Source organism: Polyodon spathula, chromosome 21 (genome assembly GCF_017654505.1).
Source record: "Polyodon spathula isolate WHYD16114869_AA chromosome 21, ASM1765450v1, whole genome shotgun sequence".
NCBI lineage: Eukaryota > Metazoa > Chordata > Actinopteri > Acipenseriformes > Polyodontidae > Polyodon > Polyodon spathula.
In genome coordinates, this window is record NC_054554.1 from 551,600 (window position 1) to 574,555 (window position 22,956).

Here is a 22,956-nt window from a genome sequence, read left to right on the forward strand (position 1 = left end):
CCCAGGCAGGCTGCAGCTTCACAGTGGGTGTTCACTGATGTGTTAGGCAGTAGCAGTGATGCTGAAGGCACCCACACAGACATTTCACAATGCAGAGGCCAGGTAGTGACACATACTAGAGTAAATTATAGATAAAATGTGCAGCAATACTAGAAAAGGATCAGCTGTTAAGCTGAGGGAACACAAGGCCGCTTTCTCAGGAACAGTGGCTTGAACCTGTGTGTCCTGAAACGAAGTTCCAAGCCACAGAGTCACTTAATGTTCCCTCTGCTCTACTCTCCATACAGGAATGGGCTGTGTGACGTAGCTAGCCAGGGTTCTACAGCACAGATTCCAATTCCTGTTGCAGTCTCCAAATCCCTCTGTCTCTCTCTTTCATCAAGGACTGGTAAAGTGGCCACTTTATTAGGAATATATAACTAGCTGTAGAAATTGATAGTGAACTGTACTGGAGATGCACATATTATTATTATTATTATTATTATTATTATTACATTTGGAATGTGTTGGACTGTACACAGTGTGTACATCCCACACACTTTTTACCCAGTAAAAATGAATTATTCATCATACAACTTTTTTTTTTTTAACAACGTTTTCCATTCAACAGCATAAAACACAACGCAGTCATTTATGAAAATGACATTTCATGGTGATCATTAAATAAATGCCTGCCCACCCGCCGCTCAACCAAACTTCGGAAATCCCCCCACCTCCCTTGTGGGTGTGTCTACAAATGAGGGGCATAACATGGAGCCAGTAGTAACTTTCCATCTAAGCTTTCACACCAATCAAATGCAAGAATGGGCAATGCTAAAGGTAGATTAACTTTGTTCCACTTGTAAATAATCTTACGAAGAGTAACAGTGATGCAGGCTGCGGGGTGTGTTAGCTTTAAAAAGATGTCGCGATTGGTTTTCTCTGGGAGCCTGTCGTTGACAACACGAAGACCAAAGCAGCGGTGCATTGTATTCGTGTAAAGGCTTGTGCTGTAAATGAAAATGGGATTCCCAGTGTAACGTGTTGACTGACTGTGAGACGCAGGTTGTTAGGTAAGCTGTCAAGATTGCGTTAAACCCACCTCTCGCTGTGTATCTTATTGTTCCATTTTTTATATGATGTCATAGTAGATACAGTTTATTTTAATTAAAACAAGGCCTGGTGAAATCGGTTGTTTTATTTTCCGTTACAACTAAAAACAATTTTTTTTTAAATGTATTTTTTATTTGTGTTTGCGTTGCATTGCTAAATAACATACGTGCAGGTTTCAGAATGAATTTGTAAACCGGGCTACTGAAAGGTACTGTAGCTGGTCACATATTATATATGTAATATGCACAGATTTTTTTTGACAGGTGTTTTTACCTGTGTTGAGAGGTATTTAAAAGATGCCAGGATAAGGAGGGGATATTATTCAGAAATGTACCCCCCGGCTAAGAGAGAGAAGCTTTCTGAAAGTCTCAAATACATTTTTGTAATTTAAACCTTTTGTGTACATAATACAAAAATAAAGATAGCAACATTGTGTACACTGCAGTTATAACTGTAGAATTCTGTGTACTGGGATATAGTATTTAGTGTGGCCCAAACCCTAAGTGGATACAAAATGTGTGCAACAGTAATTTAGTGTATAACCGTTGTAAGCCATGTAAGCAATGAATAATACATGATGTACAGTTAAAAAAAAAAAAAAAAAAGCATAATGCATTAATGGATTTGTCTCCACACATGATGGCGTTTCAGTTCTGATGCCAACCGTTCAGTCCACATGCTTACTTGCATGGCTTTTATAACTTGAGGTGACATGTAGCTTCACTCACACCGATGCATTCAATTCGAGAACCATTTAAAATCACATACATGTCACATTTAATCCATGCTGTCAAAAAGTTTTACTTAAGAAGGGGGAAGGCAACAGCATACTCTTACATCATACTGCTAACAAATATCCTTATATCATTACTGTGGCTTTTAAAAAAAAAAAAAAAAAATCTATTAATGTACCCTTTATTTATTGAATTATTTATTTATGCATGCATATCGTTGATTTATTGCCTAATGAGTGATGGAATTTTCTTTTTTAATGGCCCAGTTTTTAATTCAAAGATGCAGTTACACTTGGGTTAATGTCTTAAAATGCATCAGTGCATACTGCATTAACATTGATTTAAACCTCCTTTATCTTTGGGATTGAGTGGATAATTCATGTTCTTCTGGGGATTTGTTTCCTCGTAGACAGACCTTGGAGACTCACCGCCCCTCTTTCAAACCGCCTTGCTGCTGCCACTTGCAGGAGTAGGAGGTTATAAATCCCATCTTCAGGAGGCAGCACAGTACTTTAATAAGAGTCTGTCTTCTTGACTGGGTCTATCTGATGGGTGTAACAGTTGTGGCAGTTATCTGTACCCTGTTCTTCCTGTGTGCTGCTCTGCTGTAGTGCAGCATTGCATCCACGGGAGGCACTGTTACCCTGCAGTTAAACTGGTGCACAATGAAAGGTTCATTTTTTGAGAGCTCTTGCAATTGAACAGAAAGGGCTTTCTCGTCCAGTGCCAGGCTCCAGGCACATGTCTTCAGTGGGTGCCAGTGTCATTCAAATCAGTTCATGTATTTTATATTTGTTTTTTTTTTGTCTGCAGAAGTGTATGTTTTAAACTACTGTCTGTGTACTGGAGGATTGAGCACTGGGAGTGAACTGAAGAAGGCAGTAGCCGATTACTTTGTCTACTCCCTTCATTTACTCCTTGTTAATGAGTAACGTGGCAATTTCTGCACCAGTGACACAAACTGCCATGAAAAGGAAATAGATGGGAATACTAATACAAAAAATAGTGTTAGCATCTTACAAGTCCCTTTTGTAAAGTAGATGTACCGTATGCCTTTGGCATTTCTCAAAAACTTCATGCAGTCTGCATTAGAACAGTTACAGGTTTATCCTGTCTGTTTCACCTCAGACACTCCCTCTCTCATACTGTGGTACTGCAGCCTGTCACTGAAAAGATTCAAGAGGCACTTGTTCACTGTAGTAAGTCTGATAAGCCACAACTGGCATGGTGATGTTCAGAAACAGCAGGTTCTATTCACAAGGCTTGAACCTGGCTTTAAATAGCTCATGAGCTTTATGTCCAAGTGGAACTGACAACTTGGGACTACTCGACAAACACTTAAAATGCACTTTATTTTTACACAAACACAGGTTGTGTAATTGTTTAGGGGTTTGTGTTGTATAAGAAAATGACAGCTGCTATAGTAAGCTAAATATAGTTAATGATTGTAACTTTACACAGCTTGGAAGGGCTTCTAATAGCTCACGTAATGATTTGGTAATCTAGCCTATAGGTCCATGCATGTTTGTTGTACAATTGTCAGCTGCACTAAGAGCATGTGGGCGTTGGTGGTATGAATTATTCAGGGTAATTCTGGCTGGTGCAGTTTGAAAATTTCCCTTGTGGTTCCTAGACCTGTGGTGCAAGTTGTGTTCATTTCCGTATCCTACTCTGCTTGTACTTCTAGTGCTCAGAATGTGGGGTTTCTCAGGTCTAAGAAAACCCCCTGAGCCTCTTCAATTTCTAATAGGCAGCTTGCTTCAGATGTAGCGAGGAAAGAAAGGAAAGGGTCTGAATTGAAAGAGCTGCGTCTGGCAGTAAAAAATGAACTAAAAACAGCTTTCCAGCAATGCTGCAGCAAGACTTTATGTGACAATGTGGTTCTCTGAAAGTAGATAAACTCGTCTGGTTATTCTTTAAGGACTTGGCAATTGCATGTTTGGCAAAACATGCTGGCAGTCTTCAACAGCTTGAAGGTTGAATCATCAGCTTAGCTTCTCTTGTAGAAGTTATTAAAAGCAACATGCAAATTAAGTGCTTTGAAGTTGTGCTTTGGCAAGTGATTTGTGTGTGTGTGCGTTTGTGTGATCTTGTTGAAAATATGCAGTTCAGAGAGTAGTGTAGTCTTGCTGTTAATTCTGCAAAGAACTGACAAATATTCAAATACACTTTTTAAAGTAAAAATAGCACAGTATGTTCATAGTCTGAATCTATCTATCTATCTATCTATCTATCTATCTATCTATCTATCTATCTATCTATCTATCTATCTATCTATCTATCTCTAAACAAGTGGTTATTTTAAATGAGAATATGTGTCAAGCAAGCCCTTACATCAATTTGTTCTGTACTAAAATAAACATTTTCTTTTAACATTCTTCCATCTTGTAGCATTTGTGCATTGTGAATACAGCAGTATCAGCATCCTCCTTTCATGCTTACAAAAATGTTTGTCATCCCTGAGCCCCAGCATTTGTAAAATTGACTTTCATTTTGACTAACTATTAATAAAGAAGATAGTGAACAGATAAGAAATGAGCCAGGACTGGACAAATGCATTGTTATTTAGTGGAAAATGTGAATTTCACAGCAAATTATGTTTAACTGTACTGTACTACAGGTTTAATTAAACACGCTGGACTTCTGTCTTGCAGGACTTGATTGATTACAGAGTTGACCAGTCAATGCAGTGGCATTAAAAGACAAGAACATGCAGAAAACTGAACATCTCAAAGGAATATCACCATGATTCATTTATTTTTATGTTACTGCAATGCAAAGGCCCTTTCTAATGTGCAGAAGCTCATGTTTTAATCTGGTGTCATAATGAGTTCGGCCTTATGGAGTCAAGACAAGATGAACACAGCCTTCCGGGAGGATCCTCGCTACTACATACTGGTGCAGGAATGCGTGGTGGAGAAGCCTCCTCAGAAGTACTTGAAGATCCCCAGGGGAAGCATTGGACAGTCGTGCCAAGAGCGTTCATCCATGGGCCGCCCCATTCCAGCCAACAAAGGCAAGAAGAGTTTGAGGATCCTGGAGCAGCCCAGTGTGGTCTTCAGCTTCGATGAGAAGGACATTGCTGACATCGATGAGAAGCTTTCTGAGTTGCTGTTAGCGATTACGAACTGTGAAGATCGCTACTGCCTCTTCAAGAACAAGCCCAGGCTTGAACAGCTACAGCAAATAGACTGTGGTTCAAAAGTCAAAGTTCAGCTCCGGTCTGGGGATGACAAACTGCCAGGGGTGGTGAGGTTCAAAGGGCCTCTGATGTCAGAACTGACAGTTTCAGGAATCTGGTTTGGGGTAGAGTTGTTGGTAAGTGTCAGTATACTAATTAATACCATTAAGATGTGATATAACACTTGAGAAATTGCTCATCCCATTATACTTTTACAAGGTTCGCAACTGATCATCCACTAGGGTGGTACAGTACCGAGCACACTTTTTTGCAATAATAATCGATAGACGCTACAGGTTATTGAATCTTCTAAATGTTGTTAAGTCTTGCATGGTGTAAAAAAGAAAGTGTAATAATGGCTGTGCTCCGTGCAAAGGAAATCATCTGGTATGACTAAACAGTAACCCATTACCCTGGAGACTTGAACAGAACCGCTTCGCAGATCTGGTTGCCAGGATAGTAGTTCTTCAGTGCATGTACTATACTGAGTGATCCAGTTGGCATACTGTGCAGTTGCTTGGTATTTGAACAAGGTTATGCAACAGTTGTTGTAAGTCATGATTGCTCAGTGCAGGCCAGATATTAAAGGCAGTGTGGGTTACTGTCTGTGTTTGGGGGTGGGGGGGGGGGGGGGTAAATATGTTCAGTATTGTAGTTCATCTTTAGTTCTTTTATTTGCTTGTTCTTTTACTCTTTCTTTTGCTCTTTGTTATAGAAAGAGGAAAAGCTTTTATTTAATGGCATCACTGGTGCATTTCTTCTTTAATCCACTAGGAAGAAGGGAGGGGCCACGGCTTCACCGAGGGCTCCTACCAAAGCAAGCAGCTCTTTCGCTGCGAGGATGAGTGTGGGGTCTTTGTGGCCCTGGACAAGCTGGAGCTGTGGAAGGAGGAGGAGGAGGAGGAAGAGGAGGAGAATAATGAAGAAGATGAAGATGAAGACCTGGAGACGGACCATTCTGCACAGGCGGACCCCCGGGACAGTGACTGGAGAGCAGTGCCGCTGGAGATCAACTCCAGAGTGATAGTGAAGCACGGAGAGGAAGCGGAGCACGGGACTGTCATATTCTGTGATCTTCTGCCCGGGAATGAAGCTTTAGGTTTCTATGTTGGAGTGGACATGGTAAGAAAACAACTAGCATGGTTATGAGAGATTTTTAAACTAGTTGGCTGTTGGTTGGTATCAGTTTGCCTGCTTATTGGTACACAATGTTGTGATCACATCCGAACTCCCTGTGCACCACACAAGACTAACATTCAACGGCATCGCTCTATCTGTTGGGCTAAAATTAGGACTTTCCTTTGTTTACAAACGTTGGAAACAGCCTGTTGCTGATCTTGTAGAGAACGAGTAGGAGATGGATCACCTTATTCTGGGTCCACTTGGATTCCACCCCTTCCCACAGATGCACACCTGCACATTACAGCATACAGTACTTCTTAACCACAGAATATAATCACGTCTGGAAATGAGGTGTTTTCAGAGCAAAATAAAAATCTATCAATACATTCTGTTTAACATCTGACTTCTAGATGTGACGCCCCCCCACCTCCCCACCCCCCACCATAGCCAGGTGCAGAGCCCTGTCTAGCAGAGTCTTTGGATTTGCTGTACAGCACCGCAGTCTGGAGGGCTGTGTCTGTTCACAGAGCAGAGACTGCCTGGGGGAATACAGTTGCCAGGAGGGAGTAACTTCTATAGGAGCGCACAGGACTGGCTCTCCCTCCTTGCTCCCTGTTGCCTGGTTGCAATGAGCATTGTGTTTTCCTGTGAGAATGACAGAATCATTTCAGCTCCAGCAAATTGCATGAGCTTGTAGCCGTGGATCGGTGTTGCTAACCCGGAAACCTTCGGACCAGTTTTGCAAACTTATTTGGTCAGGTGTAGCTTGGACCCCCTAAGTGATCTGTTCCTCATGGAGAAGCCATCTCGCAGCCCACTTGGTATTCAAAAAAGCTGCAAACCTCCAGAGAGTGGCGCGTCCGAGGCAGGAATATAAATAGATGGTTACGAGATAATGATATACTGCAGCGGGGAATGATGCAAGGTGCTTCTGTTTACAGGACAAGCCTATCGGTGACTGGGATGGAGTGATAAATAACAAACTGCTGTGTAGTTTCGCAAGCGTAGAACACACTTGTCTTGTGCATATTGATAATGTGATGCCAGGTCAGTATTTCTCTTGTCTCTTCATTTATCCTTCTGTATTTATTTGTAACTTTTTCTTTCCGGTAGTCAGCACTGCAATGGAAATTACATTTTAAGTGCTCTCAGCTGTATTGGGATGCCTTTTTAAACTGATCCCCGGGCTTTCTGAAGTTGGGTTGTGTATTTTTAAATTTATTTTTAAATTCCCCCCCTCGGTTTCTGATCACTGTTGTTTTAAGTGGAAATACTCTTTGCAGATGTGTTTGTCTTCTAAAATTACTTGAGTAACAATCTTAGATAATTGCCAGCAACGGAGAGCTGGTGCTGTTAGAGGAAGATCTTCAGGTCTGTTGATTGGTTGAGCTGTTGAAGGCTAGATCTTGTGACGAAACTTTGTATCGGGATTTTGTAACAAAAGTATTCCACTGCATTAGTTTTAAGCCAAACAGCTCTGGTACGTTTTTCTTTTTCTTTTTTTTACAGTGGATTTTTTGTTGTTGTGGAAATAACCCTCCAAAATTGTAGATTATGCAAATGTTTTGTGTATTCTAGAGTTCCCCATGCAGGACCAGAGACTACAGAAACACATCTTTGCATCAAGAGGGGTAGGAGAGAGGAGCGTGTCCAATCAGAGCAAGCCCAAATCTAAAGGTAAGGTGCATAGCAGCTGTTCTAAATGCACACACGTTATTTTATATTAAAAACTGCAAGGATCTCTTGCTCATCGGAAATTGCAAAAATACATTCAACACCATAAACGCTGGTTAAAAAGTTCACCTGCTTAGAACGTTGCTAAAAACGTTTCACTTTGGTACAAGGCTAACCGTTTTTAAATTATTTTTTTTTTAATGAAATACAGCCCCTAGTGATTTTCGCATGTTTGTTTCACTTTGTTCACTGTACTACTCCCGTGAACATGCCTTAGACAAACTCTCCTGGAGGTTTTGAAGTCTGGATCAGGGTTTTTAATTGATGGTCTCAAGAACACTGCAGAGTTAAGGCGCTCTACATTCCAAAAATACTTCTGTGTTTGACCGCAACAGGATTTGTAAAGCTTAAACTCTCCAATTTACACACTTTGAAGTTGGTAAGGTTACTGTGGAATTTGGTCCTGACGCTCATTCTCTAGAAGCAGGGTGTCATATAGTGGTATTCTGGGGTAGTGCAGCAATATTTGAAAAGCTAAGCTCTTGATAATTTCATCTAGCAAACATGAAGTCCGAGTGTTCTAAACAATTAAATATAAGTTGTGCAGCACCCTTTTTTAAAATGAAAATACACACATGTGTTTCTGGTAATTGTAGTTAGTTTATATACAAGTGTGAAGGCAATGGGATGTACAATTAAGAGATGTGCTGTGTAGGTGGAAAGCGCTGCTGAAACGCAGGCTATGCTGTCAGGGTCCATGCTTGAATTTTCTAAACCTCACACTGGTGAAACTGTTCAAACCTCTGACTCTGTGCTTTGTTTGTACTCAGCTGCTCTGCATCTTTCCCTCATTGTGATTACAAACCTGCCTCGGCATGTGCTTTTGCTGGCTTTGCTCATTTGTTTCAATACAAACTGCTGATTTAACGTTTCCTTCTCAGTATGAAATGACTCTATTTCTGTTTCAAATGGAAACAAACCCCTCTGATGTGTAAACTTCCTTTGGTAATGTAAGCGAATGCCATGTCTGTCTGTGTGCAGATTCAAATAAAAAAAACAAAAAAAAAACAACTCCAGTCGAGAGGTGCAAGCTGGAGAATTGTGTGACAAACTGTCAAAGCGAAGGGCTTCAAACAGTGATTAATACAACAGGAAAGTGAATGGTGTGAAAGCATTTCTTCTGAATATAAATCTTTACAAAGGCAGTTTCATGCTTGGATCCTTTTCTCTTTTATTTGTTTATAAAGCCTTATTATACAGACTGGGAAAACAGTAGATGTAGGGGCAGTCTAACTTAAACTGTTGTCCTTTTTCCTCCTCTTCAATGTGTTTTGATGCTTTCTGGCAGCAACCAAAATGCAAAACTCAAGCTCACCTTTTAATGAAAAGTGAAATGAATCGGGCAGTTTGAGGACCAGCACTTTTAAGTCATTGTTAGTCACTGGCTGAATTCTTTATTTAAACAAGACTATTTAACCCTTTGAGAAGTACGAATGTACTGGTACGTTTGCTGCTCTCTGGTCCCCAGGGAGTACGAACATACCGGTGCATTCTGCAACTTTAAACTTGAATTACTGAGTCTACAAAACTCCTGATAACATGATATTGCAACACTAGGTTTTGTAACACCTTTTATTGGTCTCTTGTACCCGCTGCCAAATATTGACTGAATTACGTAAAATGAACACAGGCACAAAATTGTAAATTGTAAAAGTATTAAAATAATACTGAATTCAGATTCCAATTTACATTGAAATACATACAATTCTTCCTCTGAATCAGATGTCAATGAAGATATAAATGAAGAATATTTACCATCAACATCAAGTGACAGGCGTCCAGCGAAGAGGCAGCGCCATGCTCTGTGTGGTGCTCCATGCTTCAAGGAGTATCATACGCTAAAGCGTTAGACACTCTCACTCCCTCTGCCCCCACTACTTGTTTACCCAGATATGATTTATTCATGTCTCTCTCTTTTTTTGTTAGGACGTGTTGTAGTTGTTCCACACCATTGTTTATTGCCTACCTGTTATTTTTTAGTCAAGCTTTCCCTATTACAAAATAAAGTATGTTTGTTTTATTTATTTACGGTAAAAATGGTCTATTTCATCAGTATTCATTACATACATACAAACATATAGCTTTCAGCTTGTTTGTACACTGTACTCGTAATAATCAAGCGCATGCAGAAGACAAAAAATAAATAAATAAATAAAAATCTCGGCAGGGCATTTTAGAACTCACTATTCAAAGGGTTACTAATCGGAGGTTATTTTGGGGGCTTGTTCAAATTTTTCCTACCCAGGGTAACAACAGATACCTTTTGGAACGCATTTCTCAAAAATCTCGAATTATTTATTTATTTATTTAAATTTCTCGGTCTAGTTCTTTAGGCAGAGATATTCATCCTACAGTACTTTTTTTATTTTTGATCTACTTTGTCATCTACAGGAATTACTTCACAGTCTGGAAGTAGAAGCAGATCTGCATTTTATTACACTTTAAATGGCAGCACTATTGATCACCAGCCCCAATCCAAATCAAAAAGCACATGGTACATTGATGAAGGTAATACAAAAGGCTTAACCGGGTACTCTACAACAAAACAACCTGATAGCAACGTCCCCATTTACAGAGCCAGTTTCAGTGTGAAAGCATTGCTGGGAACTCAGGAGTATCAGTCCCTTATTCCTGTGGTTTCGTTACAGTGACAGTGTTGTCTTGAATTATTGTGAAAGACTGACAATTGCAATGCCTGGCATCTTATTTTCAGAGGCGTCTTGTTGGCATTTACCACATTGACCGATCATTGCAATAACATTGATCTCTGACCCTGCTTGTGAGTTACAGCAATGCCATATGGGTAAATGTATTCCCCCCCAAAGGTCAAGCAACATAGCCTTGATGCGAGCACATGTCTCTCAATGCCTGATTCATTTGTCAGTCTTGCAACCATCTCTCTTGTCACATGACTATTTGCCAGAATTTCATTTTTCTCAACTCTAGCTGGTTGCAGTGGCCTCCCTGTGGCAAAGTATGAACCAACCTTGACTCTGTTTTCAAGAGTAGAACAACACTGCTATCAAGATCATTTGTTCAGAGTACCATTTGTTACCTCGTGTAGTTTAGTAGTGCCCCATGTTGCATGATCATGCATGTAAATACCTGCATCTGATACGATACAGCTCATGCAAAAGGCTTTTACTAGTGCTGTTACAAATGACATTGTTTCTTATTTAGTGTTTGCATTTACACATTTTGTGAATTTTCATTATTTCCAATTAATTGCATAATGTTAATTAACTTGCTGCAGAGTCCAACCAAGAACTGCTGTACATCTTTAACAGGTAAGTATTTGCAGTTGTTGAGCTGACCAGTTCTCAAGAAAACCTGGTTTTTGCAATGCTTTCTGTACACTGTAGGAAGACCTATGGGTTTCTGTTGGTATCCAATGTTGGATGAGAATATATAGCCTTAATAAAAGCCTTGCAAACCTCTGAAGCCCAGTGATACAAGTAAATACAAGAGCTCTGGATCTAGAATGTGGGACATTGGTTTGGGGTTCAGGTAAAAGTGTCTTTGAAAATGCCAAAATGAGGATTGTTAAAACTTAAAATACATTAGTAAGAACTCATCTTGAATATTGTGTTCAGTTCTGGTCACCTCGCTACATAAAGGATATTGCTGCTCTAGAAGAGCGACCAGAATTATTCCGGGTTTAAAAGGCATGTGATATGCAGACAGGCTAAAATAACTAAATCTGTTCAGTCTTGAACAAAGAAGATTACATGGCGATCTTATTCAAGCATTCAAAATCCTAAAAGTAGTAGACTCGACCCAAGGGACTTTTTCGACCTAAAAAAAGAAACAAGGATCAGGAGTCACAAATGGAGATTAGATAAAGGGGCAATCAAAACAGAAAATAGGAGGCTCTTTATTACACAGAGAATTGAGAGTCTGGAACCAACTCCCCAGTAATGTTGAAGCTGACACCCTGTGATCCTTCAAGAAGCTGCTTGTGAGATTCTGGGATCAATAAGCTGCTAACAACCAAACGAGCAAGATGGGCCGAATGGGCCGTGCTCCTCTCGTTTTGTAACCTTTCTTATGCTCTTATAGATGTCAGCACTTTTCCTTTTTGCTTTTATTCTGTAGAGGGCCCTGGTCACAAAGTTTCTACTCCTACTTAACATTGAGTTCTAAAGTCTTGTGAATGTGGGTCTTTGTATCTCAACAGCTGCTGTTTCAACATCCCTTGCATGAAGCTGCCTTGCCCTCTGAGCATACAATGTTTGACTAAAAAATCATTTACTGCTCTCGCCAATCTTTGTAAAAATCCATCGTGCGTATTTTCTGCATTCATTGAATTCCAAATAGAGGTTAAGTAACCCTTCTGCGTGAGGAACATAAGTATTACTGCGTTAGTTAAGTTCGAACCTGCTTCTTCTCTTTGCATTATCACTGCATGTCATTTATTTATTTCTGCAGTTGGAGAAGATCCTGCCAAGTCCCTCCTGGACACCTCCCCTGGGTTCGGCCAGACCTCTCCTCCCTCCCGGCTTACCCCCACTCCGTCGCTGTCTGGCGAGAGCAAGTTCCACTCGCTGCCCTTCAACCTGACCAGCAAGAGTGGCCCCAACGGCAGCATCAGCCCCACGCCGCTCTCCCTGTCCGTGCAGTCTGTCATCGGGGACGCCCACGAGGCCCCAGCCCTCACAGTGCCTCTCCGGAACTGGTATGGCCTGGAGGTGGGGTCCCTGGCGGAGGTGAAGGAGAATCCACCTCTCTACGGAGTGATCCGCTGGGTGGGGCAGCCCCCTGGGCTCACTGAGCCGTTAGCTGGACTGGAACTGGTGAGTCTCCCATGTGTTCGCATTGTAGTTTGATAGCAATTAGTGCGGGGACACCTATTTGGATATTCGAATGCACCATATGCTGCTTGGTGTCAAAAAATGACCATGCTCTTAATATAAATTTTATTGATTAAATTTGGTATCGAAAAAAGATACCTCGCAAAGGAAACCAATGCAGAAATGGCTTCTGAAATCAATGAACACACATTCTGCTGTAGAGAACAGTGTTTCTGTCCTTTCTTTCTTTTGATAAGCAATTTGACCCAGCACTAATGAAAAGCGATCGCTGTAGCCACAGACTGATCATTGTTCCAGGTGCTGATTTGTGAGGGTTTTATATGCACAGGTAGAAAACAATGGGTATTTTATTAGATTTTTTGTTGTTGTTGTCTTGAAACACAAACGTGAACTGTTGGGGTTACCAGAGGACTGATGAGAGCTGGCATCCCTGCTCTGGGGGTGCTTTAACCCGCGTTCCTGTCTTGCAGGAGGACGAATGTGCTGGCTCTACAGACGGCACCTTCAAGGGCATGCGCTACTTCACCTGCGCGTCGAAGAAAGCTCTGTTCGTCAAACTGAAGAGCTGCAGGCCAGACTCCAGATTCCCGTCTCCGCACCACTCCTCCAACCAGATCGAGCGCTGCAATTCAATAGGTAACATAACTGCTTTATTAAGAGAAAGAATGAACCCAAATCCACATGCAGAGACAGCCTGTTAATTAAAAGTGTGCAATGGTTAAAATTGTTCCTAAACGTTTAACCTGTGTCTAAGAAATGCAGGTCAGGTAACTATGTAAGGTTATTTATTCAAAGTCTTTTCTGTATACTCCTATGCTGCACACATGGCGTCCACATTGTAGTGAGAACTACAAAATCATGATGGCTTTTTTGTTACAGAAACTTCCAATGTGTTCAACTTTTAAAAGTTTAAGCATGTTTTAATAATGAAATTTCAATCCTAATCTAACACCCCTGCTATTAATGGTGTTAAGCTGTCTAAAAGGTTATTGATACACACCATACAGAAACGTGACACAGTTCACTTTTTCAACGCAGAAGGGTAGGTTTGCGCCCCCTCTAGTTTGAAGTGTCTTGGGTTGAGTGTCGTTTTGCTTTCTCCAGCATTCGGAGGCTACCTGAGTGAGGTGGTGGAGCAGAACACCCCTCCCAAAATGGACATGGAGGGGCTGGAGGTCATGGTGGGGAAGAAGAAAGGAATCCAGGGGCATTACAACTCCTGTTACCTGGACTCCACTTTATTCTGGTGAGCTGGTGTGCAAAGGAAAGGAGGAAAGAACTAAATGTGGGCGAGTGGCAGACCTCTGCTTATAGATGTGAGGGTGAAGAAGGGTTAGGTTATTAATGCATGAAGTCTATTCTTAGAGAGATAATAAACTTGGTTGTAAAGTATCTAAATGGACAAGAATTAACTACAATCAGAACTACCCAGAAAAAAGGGCGAGCCATGGGACACGGCTAGCTAACTGCTCAGTGAGGAGCTGTGCTGGAATATTGTGTGTCTGTGTTTTCGTTAGCTATTTCAATTTAAAAATAAAGCAACTTTTAATGAAATTGAAAAAGGCTTCCAGTCAAAATGTTTGTCATTTTGAATTTATTATGTTTCTTTTGATATTTTTCTAAATTCGGTATTGTAGTTATTGGTGTATACGTTTATTACCATAAAAATATATCAAGTTTACTGTGCAGTTTTTTTTTTTTTTTTTTTTTTTTTTTGTTCCCTCAACCCATTCTAAACCGTGTGTGTGTAGCATCCAAAACACTAGGAACATGAGCAAAGAGATTCTCTGCTATTGAAGCAGATTGATCCCCTTAGGGGCAAGTGGTGTGCTAACAAGGGACAATCCTTGATGGGCCAAGCTGACTCCTCCTTCCCAAGCTAATGTATGTCTGTGTGTTTCTGCAGCCTGTTTTCCTTCAGCTCAGTCCTCGACACAGTGCTGCTGAGACCGAGGGGTAGAAGTGACGTGGAGTACTATAGAGAGACTCAGGATCTGCTGCGGACCGAGATTGTGAACCCTCTGCGCATGTGAGTGCTGCTGTACGTGACATTGTGAACACTCTGCGCATGTGAGTGCTGCTGTACGTGACATTGTGAACCCTCTGCGCATGTGAGTGCTGCTGTACGTGACATTGTGAACACTCTGCGCATGTGAGTGCTGCCGTACGTGACATTGTGAACACTCTGCGCATGTGAGTGCTGCCGTACGTGACATTGTGAACACTCTGCGCATGTGAGTGCTGCCGTACGTGACCTTGTGAACACTCTGCACATGTGAGTGCTGCTGTACGTGACATTGTGAACACTCTGCGCATGTGAGCGCTGCTTACACAGGACTTCACGTCTTCATTAGGTGCTTTCAGTTTTATAAACTTCCACGTTGGTGTACTTCTCCTAGTAACCAAGCCATTGTTCCATCAGACAAACCCATTGGTTAATGCGCTGTAGCTGTAAGTGTCATTGTAAGGGCACTGTTGTTCAGGTGAGAAATTAATAATGCAAACAGCACCAGGGCCAGCGTTTGTTTTTTGTTTTGCCTCCCCCATCTCACACATGCCAGTATTTTGTAGCGAGCTGATAAAGCCCAGCGTGTAAACATGAAACCCTGGCGGCCTCACTGGTGCTAGTTAACTCCCTAGCCTGGTGAGTGCTAATAGTTTGTTTCATTAAAGCGGGCTGCAGCCTGTGCAGCTGTCCCCTACAGGCTTAGCTGTGATCCTAGAAGCCCTTGTAAACCACAACAGGGTGGCTGTCCAGTCAGCACAGGGAACGCCGTCTCTTTGTCTTGTGTTTTGAAGTTTGTTGAGTTTGAATACAGTGTCTGGTGTTTCCATGATCAGTAGCCTAGCAGGGGATGCCATTTCATTTCCATTAGGGGTACAGTCTGCAGTTTACCAGTACCCAGTTTCAGTGGCAGTACTGTAAATGCTATTAATATGAACTTTGTATTCATTTATTATATCCATCATGATGATGGGGAGTTGACAAGTGTGTCGTTTGCCGGGTTTACTGCTTGAATCTGGGTTCTGTTAAACAGTGAAGGAATTACATACCCAGTAATACAACTGACCAAGCTCTCTGGCATTCGCCTTTCCCAGACTCTAATGAGGTTTCGCCCCTCATTCACCTGGTGGTCACACATGCTGTGTAATGCATGTGTTTCTCGGTAACCTTGCTGGGGTTCACAAGCCAGTACAGAGCAGCTACTTTACTGCACCACTTTGTGATCCTACCTTTCCCATTCCTGAACATCACATTTGCTTTGCTTTGCTTTCCACAGATTTGGATATGTGTGCGCTACGAAAATAATGAAACTTCGGAGAATACTTGAGAAAGTGGAAGCTGCTTCTGGATTCACCTCAGAGGAGAAAGGTGTGTGAGAACAAAGAGGTTGCAGGGACACTCCCAATAAGGAGCTGGGGAGAAAGGCAGTGTTTTTTATTAAAGTGTTTGCTGCCATTAGAAAGGCTTTGAGAATTGATTCTGAAACATTCATTCCTTGGTGCTATCGCCACAATCTGAAAAGATTGAATCCATTTTTTTTGGGCGCTATCCAGCAAATGCATTGGTTGTTTCCCGAAAATCATATATACTTGATTTGAGGTTCTGCCAACCAATAGTCCTCATGTTAAGGTACCAATAACCAAATAAAACTCTTAGATCTGAACAGTGAGACTAACCAGCCCTCTGACAACTGCAAGGCTGCACCTGGATATGTGCTTTGATCTTTTAAAAGGAGTAGTCTGATACCAGATGTTTCCTTTATTTTTGTGTTGGCTTATAAGATTGTCAGTGTGGGTGGGCGGGGGGGTTTGTGCTGATTTGAATGTACTTTTCAGGAAATGGGATCATTTTTACCCAGAGAAGTGTGGTAGGAAGCCGAGCATTTTGATAGGTTGAAAACGTGATGTTCAAAAGGGGGAGGAGCCCTAAAGAACTAGGATGACATATTTTGAAGACTCTATTTTCAGTTTGTTGTCAAAGTATGTGCATTGCCGTAATAAATAAGATTAAACCAATGCTCCTGTGGGGTATTTTTTTTTTGCAGATCCAGAAGAATTTCTGAACATACTCTTCCATCATATTTTACGAGTGGATCCATTGTTGAAAGTTCGGTAAGCTATTGAAACAATTTCCATATGTTTCCTTTTTTCTGTATTTCAGGGCAATAATTACAATGGAAACTTTTGTGTGTGCAGGTCAATGGGGCAGAAAGTCCAAGACTGTTACTTTTACCAAATCTTCATGGACAAAAATGAAAAGGTTGGCGTCCCAACTAGCCAACAGTTGCTGGAATGGTCCTTCATTAACAGTGACTTGAAGTTTGCTGAGGTGAGAAACAGGTTTTCTCGCCGGTTTGCTATTGCTGCCTAGCTACCTGTTTAACATATGTACGTACATTGCTACTGCATATTTAAGTTTCATATTTAAATGCGCAAGATACCTGGTAGTAAGAAGATCAGTCACTTCAGATTCTCAACACAGCTGTTAACTCTTTCCTCCCCAGGCTCCATCATGCCTTATTATCCAAATGCCTCGGTTTGGAAAAGACTTCAAGATGTTCAACAAAATCTTTCCTTCTCTGGAAGTGGACATCACTGATTTACTCGAAGACAGTAAGTTATTTGCTTATATTTATTTATTTATTTCAGTTCTGTTTGGTAGAAGAAGCAGGCATCTGTAAGAACAATATAGTGCCAGGAAGTACAGCAGTTACAAAAACAAGACTAGAACACATACTGTTTACAAGAGAGGCCTGTCTCAATGCAGTAGGATAACAACAGCAACACAAATCGCAGCACTGTCCTGCAAATGAACGTTTTTCTAGACGATCTTCCTGAAGATGTCCTGTGTTGTTTTCAGCTCCCAGGGAGTGCCGAATCTGCGGTGGACTGGCCCTCTACGAATGCAGGGAGTGCTACGAGGATGCAGACATCACAGCTGGCAAAATCAAGCAGTTCTGTGAAAAGTGCAACACACAAGTAAGTAAGAGTGAGTACTGTGTATGTAGAGGAAGACTACCCAATGCAGTGCCTATAGGACAAAGCGTGGAGAAGCTTGTTAAAGAATGTGTTACTAGGAAAGCACTCTACAAGAATACAAAACGTAATGCAGCTGCTAATCTCCTGGATATTAGTTCATATACTCAATTACAGCATAGCTCCTGTAAAAACATGTACTCCACTTCTAAAAATATTTAATACCAGGAATAACCACAAGGTGGGGACATAGGATAAACAATGTAAGCTTCGGTCGGATACTTACATGCTGGACCAGTGAAGAATAAGACAATATTGGGAGGAAAGTGTCAGGCTGTCAAAAGTATTTAAGTGTAATTATTGCTGTATTAATTAAAGGATTTTTATGTTGTTGTTTTTTAAACCACATGTGTATTGTCTATGGGCACAAACGGATACAGACTGAAAAGCAAAACTTTGACTTGAAAGATAATAACAAAATATCCTAATTGGAAAAAGAGAACATTGTTAAAGCTTGCCTTACCAAGGACGGTCTTGAGATAAGAGTGCTCTTATCTCTTCTTGTAGGTGCATCTCCACCCCCAGAGAAAAGGGCACCAGTTGGGCAAGCTGTCCCTCCCGAAGGAGCTGGCGGACTGTGCCTGGTGGCAGGGCAGATTCCCCAGGCAGAGGATGGAGCTCTTCGCGGTGCTCTGTATAGAGACTAGTCACTACGTGGCGTTCGTCAAGTACGGCCCGGGGGAATCGGCCTGGCTCTTCTTCGACAGCATGGCAGACCGGGACGGTGGGGCTTCTTCGTTTCCATTTGTTAAATTAGGAAGCCCCAGAGTTTCTGCACAGCGTTAAGCATTGTCACTGTAATTTTAAAGGAGCAAAAAAAAAAAAACTAGGACGGTTGGGATTTGGTAGTGGTGGTTAACACACACTCTGAAATGACTCTTTTTTTCAAATGAAGTTGTTTAATGCTGTGTAACATACTTGGTAGAGTTCTGTTTTTTTTTTTTTTTACATCAGGCTATGGAACTGTATCCTTAGTTTCCAACTATAGCACATAGTTGAAACCCACATTAAGCAGTTGCTTGAAATGCAAAAGCCATTCTGGGTTTTTTGTATACAGACCAAAGTCTCTGTAATCCACAATGCAGGTGAGGTGCTGCCTACTGGGATATACTAGACAAGTGCACTGTATTGCCTCAGTTGTCTCGGATAGTTGCCCTCTAGTGTTCAGAACATGTTATAGCCATGAGTGGATGGGCTTTCTGTTGCTGATGATCTGCAGTAAATCATTTATTTTGGAGAAGTGTGTTTGTTTTATACATTAAAGCTGAGCAAAAGTTATGCATACACAGTTCAGAAGCCCCAAGGCCAATGACTAAACCATTCTGTTTACAGTGCATTATTGCTTACTACAACAAGACCTTGAGCTTCTGAAGACGTGTGTGTGTGTGTGAGATCTATGGGAGTATATACTACTTTCCAGTCCAAGAGATCGGCCTTCAATTCCTGCAGTGTGCTGGAGGGGCCTGTCAGGATGATCCCATGGGGTTGATTATGGGCTCTGTAGTGGTGTGACAATGTAGGGAAGAAAGTTTGCAAAAGCCTATTGCTGTCAACATGTTTGAATCACCTTTGGATAAAATCTTCGTTCTGTACCTTTGTAAGAGGCCGTCTGTTCTGTGCATTACAAACTAAGCAAATGAGAAGTGTGTGTTCTGCTCTCTCTCACTCACAGGAACTGTTGTTGGAAAGCATCAATTTTACTCATTAGTTTATTTATTTTTTCTCTCCCTCCCTCCCTCAGGAGGACAGAATGGTTTCAATATCCCCCAGGTCACGCCCTGTCCAGAGGTCGGCGCATACCTCAAGATGACCCCTGAAGAGCTCCACGCGCTGGACCCCAAGAGTATTCAAGGCTTCGCACGGAGACTGTTGTGTGACGCGTACATGTACATGTATCAGAGCCCGACCATGAGTTTATACAAGTGAAATGAATGGACCTGATGCTGAGGATATACTAGCAAAATACGGAGCTCTAAACCAAGCAGTCTCGAGTTGTTCTTGTCGTACTCCATTCCACACACTCGATGGACAAAGGGAACTTGCTTCATATTTTTGAAGAGTACATGCATGAAAGCATCAAATAGCAACTTTTATTGCTTGATTATGTATGTCAGGCACATATATAATACAGTGGGTGGCAATGAGCTAATAAAGAGTTCAAATAAATTACTTGAAGGAAGATTTTAAAAAAAAGGGTTATTTTACCAGGTCCCGTCTCTCACAACATCACTGGTCTGTGTAGGTGTGTTAAACTACAAGGTAACCCTCCACCCTTTATTTTTTAACAGTGCTTGCAGTTGCATTTCTGATTTACCTATCTTGAGTTGTGTTCAGATACTGAATGCTCAGTGCCACTTAAGTACTAGAGTAAGACCACAAAATGAGAACATACTCATCAAATCAAGGAAGGATAGAAGTATGTGAAAGTAAATATGACTGAATGAAGAGGTTTAACATATACCAGGTCTTTGGGTCAGGTGGCAGAGTTACTGGAGCCAGCATTTTGTATGATAGATTACATGATTGTCTCATTCTAAAATCATTTATTGCGCAACTTACATAGGACGGGTCAGAAGTCATGCACCATAGAGTGGTTTAGCTGGAGGAAAATATTTCTGTATAGAGCACAGTTTGGCTAAGGATTGTTAAAACAAGTTTTGGTATGACTTAGTATAAACAACATTTCCACCTGTGCAAATGGAGTGCTTTTCACTTTTTTATATCCCTGTCTTGTAAGTGATGGTCACAAAGACATATCTTCAGGTGTATGGGCTGACAGAACAGTCACACTGACGGATGCACCTGCTTTTTTGTCATTTCTTATTAAGGTCTCTTCATATCCTTTCAGTGAGTGACCCTAGCCAAACTTAATATGTGACATTTCACAGTTTATGTTCAGGCTTCTTCTTTTTTTTTTTTTTTTGCATTGCCCAGAGAGCATTTATCTGGCTGCAGTGTTAAACGATTGGGTTGCTTTCTGCTTTTCTAAACTACCACAGTCTGCTTTAATCAACACTGAGTGAGCAACACTGTTTTTTTAGCAATAGGCTTGTGTGCGCTGCCTGACAAAAACAATCACTTGTGTATATGCATTGCCTGTTTTTATATTGATACCAAAGTATCTGAAGCACATTAGAGTCTGTTCTGAACACTGAAAAGCAAAGACACTTAGCTTGAAATTGAATTAGATAAATAATCTAGCCCAGCGATAGATAGATCTGCACTGTAGTGCCAAGAATGAAAATGCCTCTAGACAATGATTTGGCTACTGCAGCATTCAGTATGGATCAAGGACCCAGTTAAGATGCTACTTTAACAAGAATGGAATGGCAGTGAGAGCCGAAAGTAGAAGGCTTCATTGATATACATAAAAAGCAAACTACCTTGAGGAACATAATGAGGAAATAGGTGAAACCAAGACTTACTGATGTAAAAACAAACTTTAAAATAAACAGCAACACATTTCAGCTTACCTTTACTAATGCATCTTCAGATACAAGACCTGTTGAAATGCCGTGTCCTGTGGTTTAAAAATAGAAAAGAAGAAACATTAAGTTCTCTGCATAACAGACTATATGACTTAAGCAGTAAGTAACATGCTTTTTAAACCAGGGATCTGGTTGATGACTAAAACCAGCTCTTGGTCAAGAACACTCCATTTAGGGCTGCTCTGAATTGGGGTTCCTGCTGACTGTAATGTACTGTCATTGTGTTTAAGCAATTGTGCAATTAATCGTGTGGCATTATCTTCTTCATCTGTAAATATAAAATGTCTTGGGTTATCCAGAAGAAGCCTTACTGCATTTGAAATGGAAACAGAAGAATGTTTCCTGTGTATCTGTAAAGAATGTGTATTGTTTACTGTATTTAACTCCTGTGTTACTCAGAAATGTTTTCTTTGATGTTCACTTAATTAAATACTGTTTTTGGGGAAAGGTTATATTATATTATGTAGAACTGTCCTAGAATACTTGACTGGATGAGTGACCTCTATTCAGTAACCCAGACATACTTAACTATCTGTCCACAACTGTGATCTAAGGGTCAAGATCAGACCTTTGTGAGAAATGCAGGCTTGCTCACAACAATTTTGTACAAGTCTGCTGGAACAAATAGCAAACTATTCCAAGGCAGCAGTCGTACCTCTTAATCGATACAGAGAATGTTTCTTGAGCAACCAAACACAAACGTTGAATGGGCTACGTAACCCTGCATTAATTTTTCATGATGTTTTGAGGATGGGAAGTGGGATTTGACATGTTATTTCGGTGTGTACTTTGAGAATACCACACTACATTATTTGAGTCATAATAAAACCTATCCCTTAAGCACAGATCCAGCCAACCTGCAACAGGAGTTCAAATCAGCCTGTGAGCTTTCATACACCAAGAAGCTCTGTACACCCATCACTTGTTCATACTAACAGAGTGGGAGGTATTTTCTTGGCTTTAATACTGAAAAACAGACACGAGTCACAAAGTGCTGTGTTTTGTTTTTTTAATTTGTGTATGATTACTATCGAATCCTCTGCTAGATGAGTAAGCTCTTATTCTTGCAGATCTGCTGGTATTCAAGTTCTAATGCTCTTCTGATGCTTTGCCTTGTGACCCTACTGTCTATTAAAACTGAACTACTACAAATAGGTTTGCTTTTAACACATCACATTGGGTTGATGCTGTTTAAATCCGACTGCTCTGGAGTGCTGCAGTGGGAACGAGTCAGCTTTGTGAAAGGGCGATGTTTAGTGCAGTGGCTGCGTACCGCAGAGCTAACAAAAAAAAAAAACGGGATATGTGCAAAATGAAATAATAAAGTTGTGCTGTGCATGTTTTTGACACACATATATATATAATTATTTTTTATCAAAATAGGTTATTCTTAATAAATGTATTTATTAAACAAGGTGTCAGTTTCATATGTTGTAGAAGATGTGCTGTTTGACTTTATGAAATGCAGTATACTTGGCGGTCTGGGATACTGAGCATCAAACCTACAAGTGAAAAAACTATTTAAAAAAAAAAATACAATGCTGCTGCATGTAATATAGGTGAATAATTGCTAATTGCTGTCACTTTAGTTCAGTCTTGAAGCATTTAGATTAACAAATGCACGAGAAAGCCTAAAACTGCAATACTATCATTTCTTTTAACAGGTTTTTGAAGGCAATACAACATATGTTCATCTGTTTTAACCCTTGACATGGTATGATGAATTTGTAGAACAGTGCCCAACAGCTAGTCAA

The 22,956-nt window shown here is 40.8% G+C and overlaps 1 protein-coding gene across 2 annotated transcripts; it reads left to right on the plus strand.

The window, feature by feature from the left end:
- Positions 1-506: 506 nt before the first annotated feature.
- LOC121296415 (ubiquitin carboxyl-terminal hydrolase CYLD-like) lies at positions 507-22,586 on the plus strand. 2 transcript variants are annotated; one of them, XM_041221954.1, is made up of 17 exons: positions 507-1,052; positions 4,481-5,144; positions 5,782-6,129; positions 7,071-7,176; positions 7,708-7,806; positions 10,255-10,371; positions 12,292-12,656; positions 13,145-13,310; positions 13,779-13,920; positions 14,581-14,703; positions 15,956-16,047; positions 16,724-16,790; positions 16,875-17,007; positions 17,183-17,291; positions 17,539-17,657; positions 18,222-18,438; positions 19,456-22,586. In XM_041221954.1, exons 2-17 carry the CDS (start codon positions 4,653-4,655, stop codon positions 19,638-19,640), a joined length of 2,880 nt encoding a protein of 959 aa, XP_041077888.1. In that variant the 5' UTR covers positions 507-1,052; positions 4,481-4,652; the 3' UTR covers positions 19,641-22,586. The 2 variants fall into 2 exon arrangements, with proteins under 2 accessions (XP_041077888.1, XP_041077889.1); XM_041221955.1 differs by lacking the exon at positions 10,255-10,371.
- The last annotated feature ends 370 nt before the right edge of the window (positions 22,587-22,956 follow it).

Bases quoted from the DNA above. Each gene is read 5' to 3' on its own strand.
- LOC121296415 (XM_041221954.1), top strand. From the start codon at position 4,653: ATGAGTTCGGCCTTATGGAGTCAAGACAAGATGAACACAGCCTTCCGG. The intron at 13,311-13,778 runs GTAACATAACTG...TGCTTTCTCCAG, and splicing joins CGAGCGCTGCAATTCAATAG to CATTCGGAGGCTACCTGAGT. The intron at 18,439-19,455 runs GTGGGGCTTCTT...TCCCTCCCTCAG, and splicing joins CAGCATGGCAGACCGGGACG to GAGGACAGAATGGTTTCAAT.